The 27,972-nt window shown below is 43.5% G+C and overlaps 1 protein-coding gene and 1 long non-coding RNA gene across 2 annotated transcripts; one reads left to right on the top strand and one right to left on the bottom strand.

Annotated features, from left to right (window-relative positions):
• Positions 1 to 878: 878 nt before the first annotated feature.
• On the top strand, positions 879 to 27,947 carry LOC145344708 (uncharacterized). Its single transcript, XR_013886966.1, has 6 exons — positions 879 to 1,133; positions 5,691 to 6,579; positions 16,786 to 16,986; positions 18,619 to 19,355; positions 22,539 to 22,652; positions 27,669 to 27,947. It is a non-coding gene; the product is annotated as an uncharacterized LOC145344708 (long non-coding RNA).
• LOC145344706 (histone H2B 7-like) lies at positions 22,652 to 25,975 on the bottom strand. The gene has a single exon (XM_080191812.1). The coding sequence runs from the start codon at positions 25,449 to 25,451 to the stop codon at positions 25,071 to 25,073; it is 381 nt and encodes a 126-aa protein (XP_080047938.1). The 5' UTR covers positions 25,452 to 25,975; the 3' UTR covers positions 22,652 to 25,070.
• Positions 27,948 to 27,972: the final 25 nt, after the last annotated feature.

Consider the following 27,972-nt stretch of genomic DNA (forward strand, 5'->3'; position numbering starts at 1 on the left):
CGCATTTCAGCAGGACAGGTCTGGCCTAACTTAATTTCAGATCACACTGCCCTGTTGTGATAATTTTGGGACGATTTTATATTTAATCGCTCATCACAGATGTGATGGCAACATTTATTGTGGATCCACATATTTCCTTTGTTAATGTGCTGGTGAATGACCTCTTTGAAATGCAACATATGCAAGAAAGTAATGGCTTAGTGATATTCTCACTGGCAGTACAATCCGGAGAAGCAGGGTAATACTCTGGAGATCCAGGTTTGAATCCCAACACTGTAGATGGTGAAATTTGAGTTCAATAGAAATCTGGAATTGAAAGTCTAATGATGGGAGCATAATCGATTGTTACACAGCAATGCGGGTGACACTTAAATGCCAGTAAAGGACAGCTAACTTCCATCCTGAAAATGCTTCAGTGCCTCTGAGTGCTCAGATATACCAGTCCCAAGTTGTGGAATTTTTTGACTGCTCTCTCGACCCTGAATGGTGGCACAATGGTTAGTATTCACAGTGACAGGGAGCAGGCTTTGATTCTGGTAATGGGTGAAGTTAGCACATACTCCCCGTGTCTGCGAGGATTTCCTCCAGGCGATCTGGTTTCCTCCCACAATCCAAAAATGTGCAGATTAGGTGGATTGGCCATGGCAAATTGCCCCTTAGTGTCAAAAGATGCGTGGGTAATATGGAATAGCCATGAAATGTCCCCCTTAAGTCCTGATTCTTTGACCAGGATATTTGAGAGGATTCTAATTCTGCATTGTGAACAGATTGCCTTTGCTGGCAGCCCTGCAAAACGCTTTGAACCAATGTGTGACGTTGCGGGCGCTATACAAATCCAGTAGCTTGTTGCTGTTGGAGTCTCTGGGGTTTGCGCCTGCGTGCTAACTCCTCGCCTGCTGTGTGCAGTTTCACATTGCTAGGAAGGGTGAATGTGCCTTTACTGTCCGTCCCCCGGGGCCAGCAGCTTTTGCTCTTGTGCTGGACCGTGTGTGTGGAGACTTTACATCAGACAGGCAAAGGAAGGGAGTTAAACAGCTCCAGTGAAGAGCAGCAAGTCACCTTGTTTCCCTGTGAGCTGTATGGCCTTTGGTGAAATCCGCGGAATACAGGCTGAACTGGACCCGGAAGCTGCAGTGAGTGACAGCGTATACCTTAGTAAAGCGACAGAGATCGTAGGTGCAGAAGCCGGCCGTTTGGCCCATCTAGTCTGCACTGGGATGGCACTGTGGTTTGCTGCCTCACAGCGCCAGGGACCCGGGTTTGATTCCCGGCTTGACTGTGTGGAGTTTGCACGTTGTCCCCGTGTCTGCGTGGGTTTCCTCCGGGTGCTCTGGTTTCCTCCCACTGTAGGTGGATTGGCCATTCTAAATTGCACCTTTGCGTCAGGGGAACGAATTAGGGTAAATGCATGGGGTTATGGGGATAGAGGCTGGGTGGGATTGTGATTGTGCAAACCCAATAGGCTGAATGTCCTCCTTCTGCACTGTCGGATTCTATGAGATGTAGCTTCCCAGGTTGTCGTGGGGGTCAACCACATTGCTGGGCATCTGGAGCCATGCATAATCATTAAAGTCATGGTGTGGAGATGCCGGCAACGGACTGGGGTAAACACAGTAAGAAGTTTCACAACACCAGGTTAAAGTCTAACAGGTTTATTTGGTAGCAGAAGCCACTAGCTTTTGGAGCGCTGCTCCTTTGTCAGATAAGTAGGAGTTCTGTTCAAAAACAGGGCATACAAAGGCACAAACTCAATTTACAAAATAATAGTTGGAATTTGAGTCTTTACAGGTAATCAAGTCTTAAAGGACTTTAGGACTTTTAAAAGTCTTTAAGACTTGATTACCTGTAAAGACTCACATTCCAAGCATTATTTTGTAAATTGGGTTTGTGCCTTTGTGTTCCCTGCCTGTGAACTGAACTCCTACTTACCTGACAAAGGAGCAGCGCTCCAAAAGGTAGTGGCTTTTGCTACCAAATAAATCTGTTGGATTTTATCCTGGTGTTGAGACTTCTTTATTGTAATCACTAAAGGACATAACTAAACCAAATGCTCACTTAGTGACAATTAGTGATAGTCTTACAGATTTATGTCTAGACTAAGGTGATATTCTCAACTAAATTAAGTAAATTCAATTGCCACCTCCCCTCTCACATCCACCACTCTAAAGATGAATGGACCAGAGTATAAGGACAAAGAGGTAATGTTGGAATTGTATAGATTGTTGGTTAGACCAGAACTGGAGCACTGTCTGCAGTTCTGGTCATCTCACTATAGGAAGGACATGATTGCACAAAAGGGGATAAAGAGGAGCTTCACCAGGATGTTGCCTGGGATGGAGCATTTGAGCTATAAGGAGAGATTGGGAAAGGTTGGATTGTTTTCTTTGGGCAGAGAAGGCCGAGGGGGCACATTTATTTTAATGTTTGCAGCAAATAGTTTGGACAGGTAGACAGAATAGATCAAAACATAGCCAACAGCAACAAGCATCATCTTAGCTGGTATCACAAATTCCAACTTTAAAAATGCATTATTTTTCCAGAATTTCTTCAAGATTCCAATTTCAAGTCATAAGAAGTTCAATGTTTCAGAAGATGCAACACTGCACCCAGCATTCTTCAAACATCACACTTTCCTACGCAAATACCAAAATAAGCTATAGGCTTTTCAACTTATCTTACACCAAAGTTCACTGCATATCACGAGGGAAGTCTTTCTCAGTAAAATCAGGCATACTGTGCAAAATGTGACTTCAAGTGTGCACACAAAACTCCTGACAACCATGTTGCCTGTCATTTCCCAGTCAGCGCTCAAGTGTGGCCTGGGGGAGTGGCAGTGGGAGACATACAAGTATGTAAGATTGTGGGGTCTGGACAAGATGAATAGGAAGCAGCTATTCCTCTACACAGTTTCAGGATAAGTGGTTGGAGATTCAGGGGAAAAAAAATCTCTTTAGAGGATGGTGGGAATCTGAAATGCACTGCCTGGGAAGGTACTAGGTGCTAGAAACCTTGCAACCTTTAAAATGTATTTGGATGAGCACTTGAATTATGTTAACATTCAAGGATATGGGACAAGTGCAGGAAAATGGGATTAACACGAGTTTAGTAGTGGTTCTTGCAGCCCTGAAGGGCATTTCCTGTGCCATACAAAACAATGTCACTATGAGATTTGTTTTTTAATGATGGTTAAGGGTATTCTAGACTTTAATTTGCAAGTCTGGATTTATGTTCTAGGTTAAATTTATGGAATTTAATCCCTGCCCGCCACCATACTAAAGAACATTAGTGAAGCAGACATCTTTTTTAATGACAATTAATGATAGTCTCAATATAAATTTGCAAGTCTAGATTAAATTAATTGAATTCAATCACCCGCTCCCAGAGTATCCCCTGGTGCCTAGCTTACATATCCAGTAGATTCCTGCCATACCAACATCTCATCAGGTCTTCTGGCAACTAACTATAAAGATTGTCTTACACACTTAGTGCAGGGAATATACATGTTAATGCATTGCAACACAATCAGACAGTAACACCAATTCTGTTGTCTATTCTCCTCAGATTTAACACTTCATTAGACATAAATACATCTTGCTCTATCCCACATCTGCCCATATCATTGATATACTTTTTCTTAGCAAGCTAGAATAAAATTCAGTAAGCTAGAATAAAACTGATCACCCCTCCAGTTAGAGCACAATAAGCAATGCAGGCACCTCCTCCTCAGGCACAGTAAGTACATGATCTCTTACAGGACAGAAGGTGAAAAGGCAGCACACTGAGTCTGTCCCACAGTAACCTGAAGTTCCAAGTTTATGTTACAAACCCTGCAGTGAGACTTAGCGCTAGAATCACACATTGTTTCCAAGTGCTTGCTCTCTCTCTCTTTTTTCCTTCCTCATACAAACAAACTGACAGGAACTGATTGAGATCAAAGCAAATTACTGCAGATGCTGGAATTTGAAACAAAAACAGAAAATGCTGGGAAGTCTCAGCAGGTCTGACAGCATCGGTGGAGAGGGAACAGAGCTAATGTTTCCAGTCTGGATTACCCTGAATCAGAACTGACAAAATCTAATGAGGAGATATCCAGACTCTAACTCTACTCTCTCACCAAAGATGTGAGCACAAATGCGGGCAATTGGGATTAGCTTCAGGGTTTAAAAAAAAGGCAGTAGAAGCAAGTTGGGCCAAAGGGCCTGTTTCCTTGCTGTAAACCTCTATGACTCAGTGACTCTATAAATCTGGACCTTGGTTTGGCAGCAAACAATTTGAAAGGTGGCGGATGAAGTATAAATTGTACGTAGTTCAAAACTTGGAAGTATTGTAAACAATGTTGAGGATAGTGTAGAATTTCAAAATATCACAGAATCCTACATTGATTCTACAATGACTCTCCAACAGAACATCTCACCCAGACCCTATCCTGCAACACCATGTATTTACCCCACTAATCCCACCACACTACATATGTTGGGACACAAAGCAGCAATGTAGCCTGGCCAATCCATCTAACCTGCACATATTTGAACAAAAAATTGTTTGCCTGGCTAGAATCCCACACTGTATCAGGAATAGATGGTTATTCATCAAATTCCATATTCCCATATATTACGAGAGACTGACTGATTTGCAATCTTATTTGAATTTATATGATCAAATATTAACAGGCAATTAGTCCCGCACTCAAATGGCACCAGACATTGACACATACAGAAGTTATACGTAATTCAGGTCACTGATAGATAAAGCAAGAAGCTCCCATTCAACTTTGATAACGAAAACTGACAGCAGAAGAGCAATCACCACATTGTCGCACTGAATCTGAGAGACACAGCACCGCCACATTGTCGCACTGTATCCGAGAGACACAGCACCGCCACACTGTCACACTGTATCCGAGAGACACAGCACCGCCACATTGTCGTACTGTATCCGAGAGACACAGCACCGCCACATTGTCACACTGTATCCAAGAGACACAGCACTGTCACACTGTATCCGAGAGAGACAGCACCGCCACATTGTCACACTGTATCCGAGAGAGACAGCACCGCCACATTGTCACACTGTATCCGAGAGAGACAGCACCGTCACATTGTCACACTGTATCCGAGAGAGACAGCACCGCCACATTGTCACACTGTATCCGAGAGAGACAGCACCGCCACATTGTCACGCTGTATCCGAGAGAGACAGCACCGTCACATTGTCACACTGTATCCGAGAGAGACAGCACCACCACATTGTCACACTGTATCTGAGAGAGACAGCACCGCCACATTGTCACACTGTATCTGAGAGACACAGCACCGTCACATTGTCACGCTGTATCCGAGAGACACAGCACCGCCACATTGTCACACTGTACCCGAGAGAGACAGCACCGCCACATTGTCACACTGTATCCGAGAGACACTGCACCGCCACATTGTCACACTGTATCCGAGAGAGACAGCACCGCCACATTGTCACACTGTATCCGAGAGAGACAGCACCACCACATTGTCACACTGTATCCGAGAGACACAGCACCGTCACATTGTCACACTGTATCCGAGAGAGGGACAGTGATGTCCCACAATCAGCAGTTAGTGCAGTAAGCCATGGTGTTATGTAACTTTTTAAAATATACAATAACTTTGTAACAATGTAACAGTTTCTTATTTCTTCCATATTTATTGATTTAGACCTGTGTTGGCATAACCCTCTGTGTGGCATCTGTCTCGTGGTGGTAAGATGAAGCATCAAGATAAATGGACTCTGGCCGCAGGTTTGTGAGGAGCTCTGCTGAACTGCACTGTAGACTCAAAACACAAAGCATGATGGTTAATTCAGTCAAGCAGCTTTGCTTGGAACAACAACATTCTGCAAAATGACTGAAACTGTAAGAGGGCTAATTCCAGGGAACACAAACAGACTGAGCTTCATTAATGGGGCGAAAATGTGCTACTTTCTCCCAGTTCTGGAGATGGATGATGATCCTGGAGATGACAAAGTGGAGTCGAGCTGCTTTGTGGTACTTCAAGTCTGACTGTTGAATGGGGCTGAGCGAGGGAACATCTGCAGTGACACAGAGATGAGAAGAGATGCATTTAAGAACAGTTCAACACACTAAAAACATGCTTCACCTGACATGGCAAAGGACCATAGCAAAACAGGCAGAACAGAGCCCACAGAACTATTGTGGCTGCAATGGTTCAATCAATTTTACAAGTTGCTCAATGATCGAATCTTAATGCAGAAGGAGGCCATTCAGCCCATTGAGTCTGTGCCAACAACAATCCCACACAGGGGTTATCCCCATAAATCCACATTTACCCTGCTAATCCCGCTGATACTAAAGGGCAATTTAACATGGCCAATTCATCTAACCCGCACACCTTTGGACTGAGAGAGGAGACCCACACAGATACGGGGAGAACGTGCAAACTCCATCCAGACAGTCACCCATGGCCGGAATTGAACCCGGGTCCCTGATACTGTGAGACAGCAATGCCACTGTGCCGCACGCAGAAGATTTTGTCACTGGATCGACCATGGATACAGCTGGTAGCACACAGGGATGCAAAACAAAAGGTATTGTTATGAGTACATAGTGTTGCTTAATAAAGGTGTTATCACCTTTGGTGAGACTTCATCCAAGTTGCTGTGTTAGTTTTAGCCAGAGTATCGAATAAGGACCAGGTAATGGGTTTTACAATGTCACTGACACCAAGACAGATGTAGTATTAGTCTTTCAATTATGAATGCCACTATTTATATTATTCATTCAGGTGATGAATCCTGGGAGAACTTAGTCACCATATTCATGCAAATTCAATTAAAAACGTAGTATCAGATTGTAAAGGCAACAGTTGGAACAAATGATAAGAAACAGTGACAGTCAAGTTTGTACATCAGAAGAACCAGCTGTCTTTATAACCAGTAAATCAATTTTTCAGTTCAATGAGAAAATAAAGCTTTAATTTGAAAAGCCAGGCTAAACATAGTTGTATGTTTCATGCAACATGTTGATGAACCTATTTTGCCAACTTGAAGTTATGAATAGTAACTTTTGGGAAGGCGGGACTGATATGAGGAAAGATTGAGCCTTTTTTTGTTATTCATTTGTGGGTATTTGGGTGTAGCTGGCTGGGCTTACATTTGTTGACCATCCCTAGTTGCCCTTGAACTGAGTGGCTTGCTAGGCCATTTCAGAAATCAGTCAACCACATTGCTCTGGAGTCACATGTAGGCCAGACCATGAATGGACGGCAGATTTCCTTTCCTAAAGGATATTATTGAATTGATTTATTGTTGTCACGTGTGTTAGTATACAGTGAAAAGTATTGTTTCTTGCACACGGTGCAGATAAAGCATACTGTTCATAGAGAAGGAAAGGAGACAGTGCAAAATGTAGTGTTACAGTCACAGCTGTGGTATAAAGAAAGATCAACTGAATGCAGTGTAGGTCTATTCAAAAGTCTGATGGTAGCAGGGAAGAAGCTATTCTTGAGTTGGTTGTATTTCTCCTCAGACTTTTGTGTCTTTTGCCTGATGGAAAAGAGTCTATCCAGGGTATGTGTGGTCCTTAATTTTGCTTATTGCTTTTCTGAGACAGCAGCAAATGTAGACAGTGCCAATGGGTGCAAGGCTGGTTTGAGTGATGGACTGGGCTTACTTCACAACACTTTATAATTTGTACGTGAACCAGATGGATTTTAGTTCCAACAGTTGACAATGATTTCATGGTCATGGAGATTTACAGCATAGAAACAGGTCCTTTGGACTGACTTGTCCATGACAAGCTTTCTTTTTAACCCCTAAGCTAGTTCCAATTGCCCGCATTTGGCCCATATCCCTCTACACCAATCTTACCCATATAACTGTCTAAACACTTTTCAAAAGACAGAATTGTACCCACCTCTACTACTACCTCTGGCAGCTTGTTCCAGACATTCACCACCCTCTATGAACAAAGTGCCCCTCTAGAGCCTTTTGTATCTTTCCCCTCTGACCTTAAATCTATGCCCTCTAGTTTTAAACTCCCCTACCCTTGAGAAAAGATATTGACTATCTAGCAGATCTATGCCACTCATTATTTTAGAGACATCTATAAGATCACCCCTCAGCCTTCTACACTCCAGAGAAAAAAGTCCCGGTCCTCTCCTTATAACTGAAACCATTGAACCCCAGTAACATCCTAGTAAATCTCTTCTGCATTCTTTCTAATTTAATAATATCCTTTCTATAATAGGGTGACCAGAATTGTACAGAGTATTCCAAGTGTGGCCTTACCAATGTCTTGTACAACTTCAACAAGACTTCCCAACTCCTGTATTCAATGTTTGACCGATGAAACCAAGCATGCTGAATGCTGCCTTCACCACTCTGTCCACCTGTGACTCCATTTCCAAAGAGTTATGAACCTGTAGATCTTTGTTCTGTAACTCTGCCCAGCACATTACTATTAACCGAGTAAGCCCTGCTTTGGTTTAATCTACAAAAAATGCATTATCTCGCATTTATCTAAATTAAATTTCATCTGCCATTCATCAGTCCACTGGCCCAATTGATCAAGACCCGATTGCAATCTGAGATAACTTGCTTCACTGTCCACTATCCCACCAATCTTGGTGTCATCTGCAAACTGACTAATCATGCCTGCTATATTCTAATCCAAATTATTAATATAAATGACAAATAACAGTAGACCCAACACCGATCCCTGAGGCAACCCACTGGTCACAGGCTTCCAGTTTGAAAAACAACCCTCTACAACCACCTGCCATGGCTTCTGTCATTAAGCTGATTTTGTTTCCATTTGGCTGTCTCACCCTGGATCCCGTGAGATTTAACCTTAGGCAACAACCTACCGTGCGGCACTTTGTCAAAAGGCCTTGCTAAACTCCATGTAGACAACACGAACTGCACTGCCTCATCTACCATCTTGGCTACCCCTTCAAAAAACTCAATCAAATTTGTGAGACATAATCTTCAACTCACAAAGCCATGCTGACTGTCCCTAATCAGTCCTTGTGTCTCTAAATGCCTTTAGATCCTGTCTCTCAAAATACCTTCCAACAACTTACCCACCACAGATGTGAGGCTCACCGGCCTGTAGTTCCCAGGCTTTTCCTTGCAGTCCTTTTTAAACAAAGGCACAACGTTTGCCACCCTCCAATCTCCAGGCATCTCATCTGTGACTGTCGATGATTCAAATATCTGCTAGGGAACCCACAATTTCCTCCCTAGCCTTCCACCATGTCCTGGGATGCACTTTATCAGGTCCCAGGGATTTATCTATCTTGATGCGCTTTAAGACTTTCAGCAGCTTCTTGTCTGTAATATGCACGCTTCTGAAAACATCACTATTTATTTCCCCAAGTTCCATAACATCCATGCTTTTCTCAACAGTGAATACTGATGAGAAATATTCATTTAGGATCTCACCCATGTCTTGTGGATCCGCACATAGATTACTTTGTTGATCCTTAAGAGACTCTACTCTTCCCCTAGTTATTCTTTTGGCCTTCATGTATTTGTAGAAGCTCTCTGGATTCTCCTTTGCCTTATCTGCCAAAACAATCTTGTGTCCCTTTTTGCCCTCCTGATTTGTCTCTTAACTCTACACCTACACCCTTACACTCTGCTGTAGAAATAGGACAGCTATCCAATTTTAACTAATTTAGCAGTGATACTCCAGCACAGATTGGAGAAGAAGAGGAACAAGAGTAGCAATAGTTGTATCGATTTGTATAGTTCCTTTTATATACTGAAATAGTCCAAAGCGCTGGACGTGAAGTGAAATGTGACACCAAGTCAATAAAGGTTGTTTTAATAAAAGCTTCCTAATTTGACTGTGCAATTGCTACTGGAGTGAAGCATCCTGTCCTCACATTTATGCCAAAATATAAAAACTGTTCTGACTTCATATTATACCTTGGGGTTCTAAGACACTGACGCTAACTCTCTCTCCTTCTTCTCTCTTATGCTGTTTCTCATTGCATCAATGACTAGAGGTGTTTAAAAAAAATACAGAAATGCATCTTCACTTTTGGACAATTAATTGGTGCAAAGAGGTGCCCTCAAATGAATTTGAGATTAATCAGCAACAAAACATAGAAATTCAAATCATAGACTCCCCGCAGTACAGATGGAGGCCATTTGGCCCATCAAGCCTGTACTGACAACAATCCCAACCAGGCCTTATCCCCATAGACCCAGGATTTACCCTGCTAATGCCCTGACATTGGCCAGGCTACATTGCTCCCAATCTATCTAACCATACATCTTTGGACTGTGAGATGAAAACGGAGCACCCAGAGGAAACCTTCATAGACACAGCAAGAATGTACAAACTCTGCTCAGATAGTCACCCGAGACTGGAATTGAACCTGGGTCCCTGGCATCCTTAAAAACAATGGTCATTGTTAGACTTTTAATCTTGGATTTTTATTGAATTAAAATTTCATCATCTGATTTGGTGGGATTCGAAACTGCATTATCCTGAAAAGCATTATCCTATGCCACTGTATCACTAGTCCAGTGATAATAGCACTGCACCACCACTACTTCTGAGCAAATAATTAAATAAAAGCCCAAAGAGCTCGATTGTAATGAGTTTCTAAAAGAAGAAAATAATATTGAGGGGCAGACAGCTGTAGGAAAGCAAGTGTGCAGTTTTCTCTTAAGGAAATTAAAGACATATGAGTCAACCCTAACCAGCCATTATAGCAGAGATTGCAGAGTCAGCGTGCATCTACATTAGAATGTCATAATAACACTGATACAAAGGGCTAAGGAGTGGGACATGCTGTGTCTGTCCAGCTATGTGCAAAAACAATCCCACATCGATTATGGAGCATCTGAGAGTGATACAATATTGATTTTGTTTTTAACAAATCTCAATGACACAGTAACACAGTGACAATGTTACCTAGTCTTAACTGAGAATCACATTTTATCACATTGTTTCAGTGATTGACAAACGAAGTATGTACATTTCTACTCACTGTAGCATTTGAAAATTGCAATTCTTTCCACCCAAATGGCTCAGATAGTACTTCAGCCTTATCTTTTGCACTGATGTGCTGGGCTCCTCCATCATTGAAAATGTGGATATTCGTGGAGCCCCATCCTTCAGTGAGTTGATGGGTTGATGGGTTTTTGATAAGAGAGGGGATTAAGGGTTATGGGGAGAGGGCGGGAATTTGGAACTGAGCCACGACAGATCAGCCATGATCTTATTGAATGGCGGGGCAGGCTCGAAGGGCTAGTTGGCCTACTCCTGCTCCTATTTCTTATGTTCTTATGTTCTAATTTTCCACCACCATTCTCGGCTGGATGTGGAAGGACTGCAGAGATTACATCTGATCCGTTGGTTGTGGAATCGCTTAGCTGTCTATTACTAGCTGTTTTTGCCATTTGGCATTCAAGTTGTCCTGTTTGGTAGCTTCGTCAGGTTGACACCTCATTTTTAGGTATGCCTGGTGCTGCACTCCATTAAACCAGAGATATTTCCAGAGGCAGTATCCAACTTAAACACCTGTGCAGAAAAAAAATGTATCAAATGGAATCACAAAACCAACAAAATTAGCACACAATATCAGATAGTGGCATTAGCTTGCCTGCCCTTTATTACTAGTGGATCTGACTTTTCTCTGTTCATTTATGGGCTGTGGGGATTGCTGACTGGGGCCACATTTAGGGCCCACCCTTAATTTCCCGTTGAAGTGAATTGCTTCCTGGGCCAATATTGCTATTGATCTGCAGTCAGACGTAGGCCAGACCAGATAAGAATGACAGATTTCCAGATGAATATTTACAACAATCAGTAGTGATTTTTGCAGTTAGAACCATAGAAAATTACAGCTCAGAAACAGGCCTTTCGACCCTTCTTGTCTGTGTCGAACCATTTTTTTTGCCTAGTCCCACTGACCTGCACTTGAACCATATCCCCCCACACCCCTCTCATCCATGAACCCGTCCAAGTTTTTCTTAAATGTTTAAAGTGACCCCGCATTTACCACTTTATCTGGCAGCTTATTCCACACTCCCACCACTGCGTGAAGAATCCCGCCCCCCCCCCCCCCAATATTCCCTTTAAACTTTTCTCCTTTCACCCTTAACCCATGCCCTCTGTTTTTTTTTTCCCCCAGCCTCAGTTATTAGCCTTTTAGTTCCAATTTTTTATTGACTAACCCAGACCGCAAAGGATTACCCTAGGGTATTTGACGTTAAATATCCAGTGACAATATCACTGCACCTTTGCCTTCCATTACCATTTACAATATACAGACAGGACACAACTGCAGACTGGGCTACAGTTGTGTTCAAACACAGCAATTGTGTATGTGTCTGGAAACTGCAGAAAGTCTAATAAAATACAACTTTTCTTTGTATACAGTATTCCTCTTTGAACTGATTCAATGCAATTTCAGTATACCTGATATGATAGAAATAATGAGAATAAAAGAAATGGGCCATTTGGCCCAATCCACCTTTCAAATAATGATACGGTGCAGGAGAGGCATATCAGGTCTGCACTGAGACCCATCCTCATAATCCCTTGTATTTACCTTGATAATCACGCTGACACTAAGAGTCAATTTAGCATGGTTAATCCATTAACCCACGCAACTTGGAGTGTGGGAGGAAACCCATGCAGACATGGGGAGAATGTACAAACCCCACACCATCATCCAAGGCCAGAATTGAACAAGGGTCCCTGGCAACATGATGCAGGAGTTCTAGCTGCTGTGCCACCATGCTGTCCAAGTGATTATGTGATTTCAGTGTAATTATGGCAGATCAATATTTCAGTTCCACACACTGATGTTCTCCCCAAAATCCTTAGCACCTTAAGAGTCTTGAAATCTAATTTACTTTCTTCAAATACATTCAGTGACTTGGGCCTCCACAGTCTTACGTGGTAGAGATTTAGATAGGATTATTACCCCGTGAGTGGAGAGAATTTGCCTCATCTCAGGCCTAAATGGTCTACCCCATTTCCTGAGATTGGGACACCTTATTCTAGAATGCTAAGCCAGCAGACAAATCATCCCTATATTCTTTCCTGTTCTGAATGCCAGTGCATAAAGGCATAGTCAATGCAATCTCACCTCATACAACTGGACTGCCATTCCAGGAATGAGTCTGGTGAACCTTCACTACACTCCATCTATAGTAAGGATATCCTTTCTCTGATAAGGAGAGCAAAATTGCACATGGTTCTCCAGGTATTGTCTCATCAAAGCCCTGTACAATTGCACTGAGACATTCTTACATCAGTGCTCAAATATTCTTACAATTAAGGAAGTATGACTTGGTGCCATTCCCCTCTCTGCCTTTTCCCCAGAAACTTACACATTATTTGAATAGAAACAAATATCTAATGTCCTCCTGAATATCTCAATTGAACCTGTCTCCAGCACACTTCCAGGCAGTGCATTCCACAATCCAAACATTCGCTTTGCAAAAATGTTCTTTCTATCAAATCTCATTTGCGTCTTTCATAAATATCCATAAATCGCATTCTTGTTCCTTTTACCTAGATGGCATGGTGGTTAGCACTGCTGCCTCACAGTGCCAGGGATCTGATTCAATTCCCAGCTTGGGTCAATACCCCCATGAAGTCTGCACGTTCTCCCTGTACCTGTGTGGGTTTGCTCCCATAATCCGAAAGACGTGGTGAGTTAGGTATGTTGATGTGGAGATGCCAGTGTTGGACTGGGGTAAACACGATAAGAAGTCTCTCAGCACCAGGTTAAAGTCCAACGGGTTTATTTGGTAGCAAACACCACTAAGCTTTCATGTTCTGCCCCTTCGTCAGGTGAGTGGGGAGTTCTGATCACAAACAGGGCATATAAAGACATACACTCAGTTTATAGAATACGGGTTAGAATGTGAGTTTTTACAACTAATCAATTCTTAAAGGTGCAGACAATGTGAGTGGAGATAGCATTAAGCATAAGTTAAAGAGATGTATATTGTCTCCAGACAGGACAGTAAGTGAGATGTTGCAAGCCCAGACAAGTCATGGGGGTTACGGAGAGTGTGACATGAACCCAAGATCCTGGTTGAGGCTGTCCTCATCTGTGCGGAACTTGGCTATCAGTCTCTGCTCAGCGACTCTGCACTGTTGTGTGTCGTGAAAGCTGCCTTGGAGAACGTTTACCCGAAGATAAGAGGCCAAATGCCTGTGACCACTGAAGTGTTTACCAACATCTTCGTGCACAGGCTCGAACAAGACTCCTTCACTGCACAGGACCTTCAACCGATGCTATACACTAGATACATCAATGACAATTTCTTCCTTTGGACTCATGGTGAACAATCACTGAAACAACCGTATGATGACATCAACAAGTTCCGTCCCACCATCAGACTCACCGTGGACTACTCTCCAGAATCAGTTGCATTCTTGGACGTGCGCATTTCCATTAAGGACGGTCACCTCAGCACCTCAGTGTACCGGAAGCCCACGGATAACCTCATGATGCTCCACTTCTCCAGCTTCCACCCTAAACACATTAAAGAAGCCATCCCCTACAGACAAGACCTCCGTATACACAGGATTTGCTCAGATGAGGAGGATTGCAACAGACGCTCCCAGACGCTGAAAGATGCCTCATAAGAACAGGATACAGTGCTCGACTCATCGATTGACAGTTACAAAGTGCCACAGCGAAAAACTGCACCAAACTCCTCAAAAGACAAACATGGGACACGGTGGACAGAGAACCCTTCATCATCCAGTACTTCCCCAGAGTGGAGAAGCTACGACATCTTCTCCGGAGTCTTCAACATGTCATTGAAGATCAACATGTCATTGAAGATGAACATGTTGCCAAAGCCATCCCCACACCCCAGTTCTTGCCTTCAAACAACTGCACAACCTCAAACAGACCATTGTCCGCAGCAAACTACCCCGCCTTCAGGAGAACAGTGACCACAACACCACACAACCCTGCCACAGCAACCTCTGCATGACATGCCGGATCATCAACACGGATGCCATCATCTCACGTGAGAACACCATCCACCAGGCACACGGTACATACACTTGCAACTCGGCCAATGTTACCTGCCTGATACGCTGCAGGAAAGGATGTCCCAAGGCATGGTATACTGGGGAGACCATACAGATGCTGTGACAACAGATGATTGAACACCACTTGACAATCACCAGGCAAGAGTGTTCTCTTCCTGTTGGCAAACACTTCAGCGGTCACGGGCATTTGGCCTCTGATCTTCGGGTAATTATTCTTCAAGGCGGCCTTGATGACACACAACAGCGCAGAGTCGCTGAGCAGAGACTGATAGCCAAGTTCCGCACACATGAGGACGGCCTCAACCGGGACCTTGGGTTCATGTCACACTACTCCTAACCCCCATGACTTGCCTGGGCTTGCAACATCTCACTTACTGGAGACAATACACATCTCCTTAATCTGTGCTTAATGCTATTTCCACTCATATTGTCTATACCTTTAAGACTTGATTAGCTGTAAAGACTCACATTCGAATCAGTATTCTGTAACGTGAGTGTGTGTCTTTATATGTCCTACTTGCGATCAGAACTCCCCACTTACCTGGTGAAGGGGCAGAGCCCTGAAAGCTAGTGGTGTTTGCTACCAAATAAACCTGTTGGACTTTAACCTGGTGCTGTGAGACTTCTTACTGTGTTCGGTATATTGGCTATGCTAATATTTTGCTGTGTATTATCAGTTAATCATAGAATCCTACAGTGCAGAAGGTGGCCATTTGGCCTATCGTCTGCACTGACATTCCCACTCAAGCCCTATCCCTTAACCCTATGCACTTACCTTATCTAGTCTCCCTGACACTAAGGAGGAATTTAACATGGTCAATCCACCTAACCCACACATCTTTGGACTGTGGGAGAAAACCAGAGCACCCGGAGGAAACCCATGCAGACACAGGGAGAATGTGCAAACTCCACGCAGACAGTGGCTTGAGCCAGGAATCAAACTGGGGTGCCTGACCCCGTGCAGCAGCAGTGCTAACCACTGTGACACTGTGTACCTGGACAGGGCTGGAGCATGGGGACTTGGGGATTTTCACAGTAACCTCATTGCAGTGATAATATAAGCCTACTTATCACATAAATAAACTGTAAACAAAATGGGAACAGTTTCTGTCTATCTCTTGTGTCCAGCATCTCTCAGAATGCTGAAGGTCTCTATCAAATCTCCTCTTAGCTTTCTTCTCTCCAAGGAGAACAGTCCCAAACTATCCTATTAAATAAAGCTTCTCATTCTTGGCACCATTCTTGTAAACCTCTTCTGCTCTCTCTCTCCAATGTGTTCACATCCTTCCTTTAGTGTGGCGCCCAGAACTGTATACAGTATTCCAGCTGAGGTCTAACTAGTGTCTTGTATTAGTTCAGCACAACCTCCTTGCTCTTGTACTCTATTCCCCTATTAATAAAGCCCAGTTTATTAACTGCTCTCTCCACCAGTCCTGCTACCTTCAATGAGCTATACTCATATACAGCCAGCTCCCCTACATTTACCCACAGTGAAACGTTGATTTCAATAATATTAAAAGAGCCAAATTGACCTTTCTTGATGTCTCGTGATATTTTAAAAGTTAAAAGGTCTACAAGATGCAAATATTATTTGAATAATGTTGAACACAGGCCTGGGGACAAGGGCTAAAGGAATGTATAATATTATATGTATGTATAATTCTAGATTCTCTTTCTCCTTGGAGTGTTTGACATTGATGGGAATAACTCACTGGTCTATTCTCTCTTACTCCACCCCCCACCCCCAGCTCTGTCCTTGATGGTGGTCAAATGCTGCTTCAGCTCTCAGGAACTCCGGGATATCAGCAGCCCCAGCGGAGAAGCAAGCAGCAAGTACCCTGAAATTCACTGTGCACCGTCCTACAGCGGGGCTCTGAGGGGATGTCAATGTATCAAAGTGTCTGCTTGGGTGCGCGGAGTGGAGGCTGGGCTGGATCCGGAAGAAGGGGGTGAGTGGGGGGAGGGGAGAGGCCAGTCTCAATGTGTGTGTGTGTGTGTGTGTGTGTGTGTGTGTGTGTGTGTGTGTGTGTGTGTGTGTGTGTGTGTGTCTTTATATGAGTGTGACTATGTGTGCATCTCTGTGTGTGTGGATTTGTGTATCTTTTCGGAGTATTTGTCAGTTTGAATGTGTATTGCTTTGTGTATTTGCTTATGAGTGTACCTGCGTGTGCATTTTTTGTGAGCGTGTGTGTATTTCTGTGTGTGTAAGTTTGTGGCTGTATTGCGGTGTTTTGTGTGTGTACATGTGTTTGTGCTTCTTTCATTGGCTGTGTTCAGTACAAGAGCAAGGAGATAATGTTGGCGTTAAACAGAGCATTGGTTAGGCCGCAGTTAGAATATTGTGTGCAGTTCTGGTCACCTCATGAGAGAAAGGCTGAGATTGTATTAGAGTGGGTACAGAGAAGGTTCGCCAGGATGTTGCCTGGGATGGAGCATTTGAGCCAAGAGGAGAAATTGGACAGAAGAAGCTTGAATTATTTTATTTAGTGAAGAGAAGGCTGGGGGAGGGTTACATGATTGAGGTGTATAACATTATGAAGGATCTGGGCTTGGTAAATAAGAAGCAGCTGCTCCCCTCAGTTGAGGGGCCAATGACAAGGGGGCATAGCTTTAGGGTAAGAGGCACATTGAGGGGATTTATGGAAAAAAAAAGAATAGAGGGTAGTGGGAATCTGGAATGTACTACCTTGGGGGAGGAGGTGGGGTGTGTCTTTTGGGTTGAATGTACTACCTGGGAAGATAATGGAGATTGGAAACCTTACAATCTTAAAGTATTTGGATGAGCACTTGAACTGTCATAACATTGAAGGATATGGGAAACGTGCAGGAAATGGGATTAGTGTGACTTTAGAGGTAATTATTGTCAGTGCTGACTTGATGGGCCATTGGGCCTTTTTGGTATTGCGTGACTCTATAACTCTAAAACTGCACACAATATTCCAGATGTGTCTAACCAAAGTCCAAATTGCAGCAAGTCACCCCTGCTCCTCTACTCAAATCCCTTACTATGAAAGCCAACATATAATTTCTTATTTACCACTTACTGTACCTGCATGCATACTTTCAGCAATTGGTGTACAAAGACACCAAGGACCCATTGCACATTCTCCTCTCCCATTCACTTAATCTGCATTCCTGTTTTTTGCACCCAGAATGGATAACCTCAGATTTACTAATCCTATACTGCATTTGCTCACTCATTCAACTTGTCTAAATCACAGCAAAGCAACTCTGCTTCATTCTCACAGCTCAGCCTCCCACCCAGCTTTGTGTCATCTACACAAATTTGAATATTACTTTCAGTTCCCTCATTTAATTTAAATCATTAAGGCACATTGTGAATAGCTGGAGTCCCACCAGTGATCCCTGTGGTTCCCCCACTAGTCATTGCCAAAGATTGGAAACATACTGTTTAATTCCTAGTCTTTGTTTCCTGCCTGCCAGCCAGTTTTCATTCCATCTCGGGGCACTATCCCCAAACCCATATGCTGTAATTTCACATATTAACCTCTGATGTGGGACCTTGTAGTAAAGATTCATTTTGGACTCAACACATTAAAATTCTGTTTTTCTCTCTACAGATGCTGCCGGACTGACTGAGATTTCCCAGCACTTTCTGTATCCACTTCAATCTTGTCCTGCTTGTGCTATTGGGCAGTCAACAATTTGAGCAGTGGCTCGCTCTGTGAAAATGGGGTGTAGCATAAACAGGGCCTAGTTTTAAGGCTGATGAAATTGGATATCCTAAATTAAAGAATTGGGCATATTAAAAATCAAACACAGTCAAACCTCAGGCAGGCCAATTGTACAATACGCAAACCTGTCTGGGCCTGATTCATCAATCTCCCATCAAATGTTGTTGCACCCTACTGATACTTAGCACCCCATTGAAATGCACCAGCCAGTTGTTAGAAGCCCAGATCGGGCCAGACTTTCTGTCAGCACAAGTTCCTGCAGTTGGCTTAATCTGATAACAGGTTACATGTAAGCAACAGCATGGAGATGGACACCTGGGGGCGGACCCTGGTGTCCTGTCAGGCAGACATCAAGAAACCCATTGGGTATTGGAACCCCCTCCTGGGACCTCATTGGCCGGAAGCTAGAGAAGTTTCTGGAAAGGCAAGCAGGCAGGGGACAAAAGAACACATTTTCAGACACCAGCAGTGAAGACTGGATGAAGGAGGTGACCCTTGACCATTCGGAAGGCTGACCAGAGAAGGAAAGACTCACCTTCGTGACGGCAGACCAGACGGACTCAGAGAATCGAGCTTGCAGTTTTAACCAAACCATCTTTGCGGGTAGTATATTTGAATCTAAGGTATTCTCTTGTTTTATGTGGGTAATTTAAGGGTTAGTAGTGTTATTGTTAATAAACCTATTGAACCTTTACTCGTGTTTGTCCTTTGTCCATCTTGCAAATAAGGGCACTGGGGTAAAACATTGGAGTAAGCAAACTAGTGGAAAGTATCTGAGAATTAAAATTACATCAGGGAAATATTTACAAAATGTTGTTAATTCATGCAGCAGCGAAGAAGTGTGGAGGGATACATTTCAAATGTCCTGTTCAATGAGATCTTCAACATTTGGATATCCCCCCATAGATCAGTGCTGATTTCTTTCCTCCAGTCTGTTAAGCACACCAGCCTTAACCTCAGTTCAACAGACCTGATTATTCAGCCTGGGTGCTTCCACTTGTGGGACATGATGCTTAATTTTGCAGGTAGTCACACCGCAATGGGAGATTAACACAAGCACTGTGACAATCTCACTGCACTGTCAGGCAAGTCCAAATTGAGGACAAAGTCAGAGGCTCAACTGTGTCTGGATGCTGATAACTTACAAAAATCTAATACTCCCGCCCTGCTGTTTTGTCAGATATTTACAATCTTTGCATCTCCCTTGGTCCTCACCAGCCCTTAGACAATATATTGACATACTCACTCATTGTAATATCATCAACATATTCCAATCCACATCAGTTTGTAACTTATTATATAAGTTGTTTTTTTTTTGTTTTCAAAGCAAAGAATATATTGCATAATTTCTCATCTCAAGCCAGGAGGTATATTACAAACTGCTCCTCACAACTGTAGATACCACTAAGCGGAATGGTGGCACAGTGGTTAGCACTGCTGCCTCACAGTGCCAGGCATCCAGCTTGGGTTACTGGCTGTGTGGAGTTTGCACATTCTCCTCGTACCTGTGCGGGTTTCTTCTGGGTGCTCCGGTTTCCTCCCACAGTCCAAAAAAAGTGCTGATTAGGTGCATTGGCTAAACAAGGCACATAAAGACACAAACTCAATTTACAAGATAATGGTTGGAATGCGAGTCTTTACAGGTAATCAAATCTTAAAGGTACAGACAATGTGAGTGGAGAGAGGGCCAAGCACAGGTTAAAGAGATGTGTACTGTCTCCATCCAGGACAGTTAGTGAGATTTTGCAAGCCTAGGAAAGTCGTGGGGGCTACAGATAGTGTGACATGAACCTAAGATCCTGGTTGAGGCTGTCCTCATGTGTGTGGAACTTGTTTATCAGTTTCTACTCAGTGATTCTGCGCTGTGTGTCATGAAGGCTGCCTTGGAGAACACTTACCAAAGATGAGAAGCTGAATGCTGAAGAATTCCCTGACTGGAAGGGAACACTCCTGCCTAGTGTTTGTCGAGTAGTGTTCATTCATTCATTGTCATAGCGTCTGCATGGTCTCCCCAATGTACCATGCTTCGGGACACCCTTTCCTGCACTGTATCAGGTAGACAATGTTAGCCAAGTCACAAGAGTATGTACCATGTACCTGGTGGATGGTATTCTCGCATGAGATTATGGCACCTGTGTTGATGATCTGGCACATCTTGCAGAGGTTTCTGTTAAAACCTCCCACAGCAAGAGAAGGTCTTGGTGGGTGATGAGTTTGGAAAGGATGTGTAGTTTGAGTCATGTTGAGATCAAAAAGGAGGAGATATTGGTGTTCTTGAGAAACATTAAGGTTGACAAGTCCCCAGGGCATGATGGGATATACCCCAGAATACTGAGTGAGGCAAGGGAGGAAATTGCTGGGGTCCTGAGAGAAATTTTTGTATTCTCATTAGAAAGGTCCCCAGAGGATTGGAGAACAGCCAATGTTGTTCCTTTGTTTAAGAAGGGTAGCAAGAATAACAGGCTGCAGGTAATTACAGGTTGGTGAGCCTTACATCAGTGGTAGGAAATTATTGGAAAGAATTCTTTGAGACAGAATTTATTCCCAGTGGGAAATAAATGAACATATTAGTAAGTGGCAACTGGTTTTGTGAAGGGGACGTCATGTCTCACTAACTTGATTGAGTTTTTCGAGGAAGTGACAAAGATGATTAATGATGGTAGGGCAGTGGATGTTGCCTACATTGACTTCAGTAAGGCCTTTGACAAGGTACCTCATGGCAGACAGATGCAGAAGGTGAAGTTGCATGGGATCAGATGTGAGCTGGCAAGGTGGATACAAAACTGGCTTGTTTATAGTAGACAGAGGATTGCAGCAGAAGGGTGCATTTCTGAATAGAGAGCATTCCTCAGGGATCTGTGCTGGGACCTTTGCTGTTTGTAATATATATAAATAATTTGGAGGAAAATAAAACTGTTTTGAAAGATTGAAGAAATTGGGGCTCTTTTCCCTTGAAAGACGCCGACTGAGGGGGGATCTAAAAGAGGTATATAAGGTTATGAAGGGTATAGATAGAGTAAACAGAGGTAAGCTATTTCCTACGATAGAGACACGTAGGACAAGGGGCCATGGACTTAAGGTAAGGGGGGAGAGGTACAGCACAGATATTAGAGGGAGGTTTTTCACACAGAGGGTAGTGGGGGTATGGAATGCTCTGCCAAGTAAGGTGCTGGAGGCAAATACGCTAGAGTCATTTAAGAGTAACTTAGACAGGCACATGACTGGTTTGGAGATGGGTGGATATAGGAGATTGTTTTAAATAAGGGTCATTAGCATTGGGGCGTCCCTGGTAATGTAAATGGATATGGTATGATAATAATGTTTTTTCTCTTTTCATTCACAGGTTTTAAGTCGGTCCACCTCATGTCCAATGAGGGGCATACACGCGATGGGTCGTATTGGGGCTGCTCTTGGTTGTTTGAGATTGGCCTAGTGCTTCATGTCGTTAGTGTGCTTAAACTGGACGAGATACTGGGCAAGACGACAGCTCAGTGACTATCGCTGATTGCTGTGCAGACACATGGATTTGGGCCGGTGTCTGTGGGAGTTTGCGCATTCTCCCCGTGCTTGCGTGGGTTTTCTCCGGGTGCTCCAGTTTCCTCCCACACCCCAAAGATGTGCTGTTAGGCTGATTGGCAGGAATAAATTGTCCCTAAATCAGATTCCCTCAATCTGGATGGCCATAAAACATTAGACAGGGGTCGTGGGTGGAGTAGGGGGACTGGTGGTGTTGAGATGGCGGCGCGGGCTCGTTGGGCCGAAGGGCCTGTTTCCCGGGCTGATTTTGTTCTTTGTTCTTTGATCAGTATATTTGCGAACAACACAAATTTGATGGATTTGCAGATAATGAGGACCATCAGAAGATACAGCAGGATTGGGCGGAGGGATGGCAGATAGTGTTTAATCCGGACAAATGTGAGGTAATGCATTTTGGAAGGTCTAATACAGATAGAAAATATACAGTAAATGGCAGAACCCTTAAGAATATCGATAGGCAGAGGGATCTGGGTGTATAGGCATTGAAAGTGGCAGCACAGAAGGTAGTCAAAAAGGCATCTGACATGCTTGCCTTCATTGGCTGGGGCATTGAGTTTAAAACTTGGCAAATCATTTGCAGCTTTATAGAACCTTAGTTAGACTGCTCTGGAGTATACTGTTCAATTCTGGTTGCTACACTACCAGAAGGATGTGGAGGCTTTGGAGAGGGTACAGAAAAGACTTACCAGGATGTTGCCTGGTATGGAGGACATTAGCTATGCGAAGAGGTTGGAGAAACTTGGTTTATTCTCACTGGAACAACAGAGGTTGAGGGGCAACCTCATAGAAGAGTACAAATTTACGACGGACATGGACAGAGTGGATAGTCAGAAGCTTTTGCCCAGCGAGGAAGAGTCAATTACTAAGAGGCATAGGGCAAGATTTAATTGAGATGTATGGGACACGTTTTTTTATGATGTGGAGATGCTGGCGTTGGACTGCAGTAAACACAATAAGAAGACTTACAACCCCAGGTTAAACTCCAACAAGTTTATTTGATAGTAAACCCACAAGCTTTCAGAACGCTGCTCCTTCATCAAGTGAGTGGAACCTTCCTTGTGGGTTTACTATCAAATAAACTTGTTGGACTTTAATCTGGTGTTGCAAGTTTTTTTTTTACAGAGGGTGGTGAGTGCCTGGAACTCGCTGCCAGGGTAGGTAATGGAAACAGGTACAATAATGACTTTTAAAATATCTTGTCAAATCCTTGAACAGGCTGGGAATAGAGAGTTATGGTCCCCAAAAGGATAGGGGGTTTTAGTTCAGTCGGGCAGCATGGTTGGTGCAGCTTTGGAGGCCCAAGTGCCTGTTCCTGTGCTGTAATTTTCTTTGTTCTTGCATTTGTGACCTTAATAAATAAAATTGAACATGGGAATACATGTGATCCATCTGGGGAGATGCTGACAATGGTTGCATTGCCTACCTCTTCATACAACAATAAAACAAAACTTTGGTACTCTGGTGAAAACTCAAATATCACAGCCCTTTCATAGAGCATGTGAGTGGCACTGAAAGGAGCCTTTGGGTTATTGGAGTAAAGAATAATAGCTTCATTTCTTTGGGGTCATCCTTCCCAGCACCTTGTTGAGGGTGATAAAACTCACCCACTATTACCCCTCTTGTACCTCCTTCAAGGATAGTGTTGGACGGACTTGCGACTTGGCCCTCTGCACTGGATCCCATTGGCTGGTTCATAGTTCCAATCGAACAGTTCATTCCTCACCACCCAGACAGGAAAATGCGACGAGGACGGAAAATAAAGCGCGCCAAAGTTCCCAGGCTTTTGTTTTTGCCCCAGATTTGAAAAGGCGGCCAATATATTTGTGAAATAAGCAGCGGCTTGATGTAGAATTTCACATCAGGAGGCAATAATTCTCAACGACAAATCTGCTGTTAGATTTCACAAATGCATTTTTCCTGACGGATTTTTATACACTTCTTTATAAACCAGCTTCGCTGCTGTAAGATGGTTTTTTTCTGTATATTCAATTTCTTGGACCGAACACCCTCTTCACAGATTCTGTAACCTGACACTTTTTCAGGTTAAACTTTGCAGAAATGAGGTTCCAAATATGGGATGAACTTTAAACGAGGATTCCAAAACGAAGTGCTGGCTTTTATTTTAAACTGTTGTAAACTGGAGATCAGATTGCTACACATTGGCACATACTGAACTCATTGTATCAACGAAAGAGAAGAAACATCAAGTGATTGAAGCTTGAAGGATTTGTCTTAATACCGGCGGAACAAAGGCGGACTATTGATTTTAATACTCGTCAAAAAGGATCGGTCATTTATTGTTGACAGGAGACACGAACAGAAAACTAACATACCAACGCAAATACACAATGATACATACAAAGGCATCACACATACTGACAAAAACTATGACAGTCAGCTATCACAGAAAACTACCGCACACCGAAACAACCCCACACAGATACACACACATACACCACACATACTGATGCTGACAAAAACTGAGTTATCACAGATTGGTCAAAGTACAACGCACGTACAAAATCACACAAATAACGGTCACCCGCTCATACAATAACATACGTTCATAATAGAAGTATCATCATACACAGACTAAACTGACAGACATGCACAACCAGGGACAGTGTAATTGTATAAACCTTTGTATTTCAGGTAAACGTACACAATCGCAGAAACAAATGTTCGTTCACAATCAAAACAGGAATAGGATTCGGTTCGGCTGGTATTGCTCTGTTGGAAGATTGTGGGTGGCTCTTAGAAGAGCCTTTGGGGTGTATTTTTTTTCAGTGCATTGTACAGTTTTACTTGGAGCTGGTGTATTTGGTCACGGCCTTTGTTCCCTCCGACACGGCGTGCTTGGCCAGTTCCCCGGGCAGCAGCAGGCGCACGGCGGTCTGGATCTCCCGGGAGCTGATGGTCTGTCGCCGGTTGTAATGGGCCAGGCGAGAAGCCTCACCGGCGATGCGCTCGAAGATGTCGTTAACGAAGGAGTTCATGATGCTCATGGCCTTGGAAGAGATGCCGGTGTCGGGGTGAACCTGCTTCATCACTTTGTAGATGTAGATGGAATAACTCTCCTTCCTGGTCCTCTTCCTCTTCTTGCTGCCCTTTGGGGCCGTTTTCTTCACAATTTTCTTAGACCCTTTTTTGGGCGCTCCAGCTGTTTTCTTGTCTTCAGCCATTGTACCACTTCACTGCAAACGCGAAATAACTGAGAGAGCGCCAGGGCCGCGTCTTTTATAACCAAGCCCTGGGCTCTATGCTAATGAAGGATTGCTGAGAACCAGTTTTCATGATTGGCTCATTCAGGATTATGTCAATTTCTGTGATTTACCCCTTTCTCATTGGTCTTTGATTTTGCCCAAGTTAAATGATGACACGATTGGCGCATACTTCTTGTTGCAGAGGTCTACTTTATTCATATGAAATCTCAAAGACACATTACAAAACATTTAAATTTGTTATAACAGTAAAAATGCAATAATATTAACATTTTAATGTAGAAGCTAGAAGAAGGAGTAGGCCATTCGGCCCTTCGACTCTGCTCTGCCATTCATTATGATAATGGCTGATCCTGATCCCACCTTTCCCTCATATTCCTTGATCCCTTTTAAACCCAAGAGCTATATCTAATTTATTTTTGAAATCCCAAAACCCCTTTGTCCTCAACTACTTGCTGTGGTAATGAATTCCACACATTTAACACGAATTTCTCTTCACCTGGCGCCGAAACGTTTTGCCCCTTTTCCTCAAACTATGACTTCGGCTTCTGGACTCCCTCACCATTGGGAACATTTGTTCTGAACCTACCCTGTGTAATTGTGTTAGAATTTTGTAAGGTTCTATCATGATTTCTCCCAGAGAGACTAAATAATACGGCTTGATATTCCTTGGGATAGATGGTGAGATGTTTTCACGAGTGGGAGAGCTTTGACTGAGGACACAGGTAAAGGGTCTGTCATTGGAGACTGAGATCAGTAGAAGTTTCTGCTCACTGATGGTGGTGAATCTCTGGAATTCTCAGGCCAAAGGGTGATGGCGGCTGGAACATGAGAAGCATTTAAAGTGGAGGTAGATAAATATTTGATAGATTGAGGAATAGAGGGTTGTGGGGAAATGACAGAAAAGGAGTTGAGGCCAGCATAGATCAGCCATGATCATGTTGAATGGCAGGGTAGGCTTAAAGGACTTGGTGGCCTGTTCCTGCTGCTATTTCTTGTGCTCTAAAGTGAGTCACTTTTGAAATAAGAACAATACACATACTGTATAGGGCAGTGGTGAGGCCGCAGCTGGAGTACTGTGTGCAGTTTTGGGCGCTGTACTTACGCAAGGATATTTTGGCCTTGGAGGGAGTGCATAAGAACATAAGAACATAAGAACATAAGAAATAGGAGCAGGAGTAGGCCATCTAGCCCTTCGAGCCTGCTCCGCCATTCAATAAGATCATGGCTGATCTGTCGTGGCTCAGTTCCACTTTCCCGCCCTCTCCCCATAACCCTTAATCCCCTCTCTTATCAAGAACCCATCAACCCGCTTCTTAAAAATATTTAGCGAGGCAGCCTCCACCACTTCAACGGGCAGAGAATTCCAGAGATTCACCACCCTTTGAGTGAAGAAGTTCCTCCTCAACTCCGTTCTAAACCGCCTCCCCTTTATCTTGAGGCTGTGCCCCTTGAGTGCAGAGGAGGTTTACTAGGCTGATGCCGGAGTTGAGGGGGTTGAGCTATGAGGAGAGGCTGAATAAATTAGGCTTGTACTCGTTAGAGTTTAGAAGAATGAGGGGAGATCTCATTGAGATGTATAAGATGATGAATGGGATGGATAGGATAGAGGTGGAGAGACTCTTCCCGCTCAGAAAGGATAGCAGGACTAGGGGGCACAGCCTCAAGATAAAGGGGGGGGGGCGGTTTAGAACAGAGTTGAGGAGGAACTTCTTCACTCAAAGGGTGGTGAATCTCTGGAATTCTCTGCCCGTTGAAGTGGTGGAGGCTACCTCGCTAAATATTTTTAAGACAAGGGTTGATGGGTTTTTGATAAGCGAGGGGATTAAGGGTTATGGGGAGAGGGCGGGAGTGTGGAACTGAGCCACGACAGATCAGCCATGATCTTATTGAATGGCGGGGCAGGCTCGAGGGGCTAGTTGGCCTACTCCCGCTCTATTTCTTATGTTCTTATGTTCATTTTGTTCATTTCAGTGAGTAAAACTCTTTTCAAACTTTGTACTTTAGTAGTAGAAATTAAATTGCAACAACTATGGCAGACAGCTCTGTCAGCAAAAAATGGTAAGTGTTCATGAGCCGACAAGGCCTGGGTGAGGTTGGTGATTGCTTATTCAAAGAAGTGACTAATCTAACCTTATGGCAGTTTCTTAATCACTGTGTTCTGCACCTTGGCCATAGGATGAATAAAGACAAGTAAAAGAACAAATACGAAAAACAAGATTTGGCGACATATTATGCTAATGATGGATTAGAAGGAGGCAGTTTCTACTGAATAGGAAAGGACAATAATGATTGATAGACTATGTATGTAAATTAAGAATTAAAATGTTGCTCGTTTCTCATTTATTGTAATGAACTGTAATTGCAAATCATCTGTGTGAATCAATGGAACACCTAGCAGTGTATGTCACTGTATATGTGTTTTCCTTGTGCACAAGTAATAAAACCCGTTTCTCTGCCTTTTGGTTAAGATCAAGAATAG

Source organism: Carcharhinus amblyrhynchos, chromosome 7, assembly GCF_965287045.1.
Source record: "Carcharhinus amblyrhynchos chromosome 7, sCarAmb.v2.hapA, whole genome shotgun sequence".
NCBI classification, from domain to species: domain Eukaryota; kingdom Metazoa; phylum Chordata; class Chondrichthyes; order Carcharhiniformes; family Carcharhinidae; genus Carcharhinus; species Carcharhinus amblyrhynchos.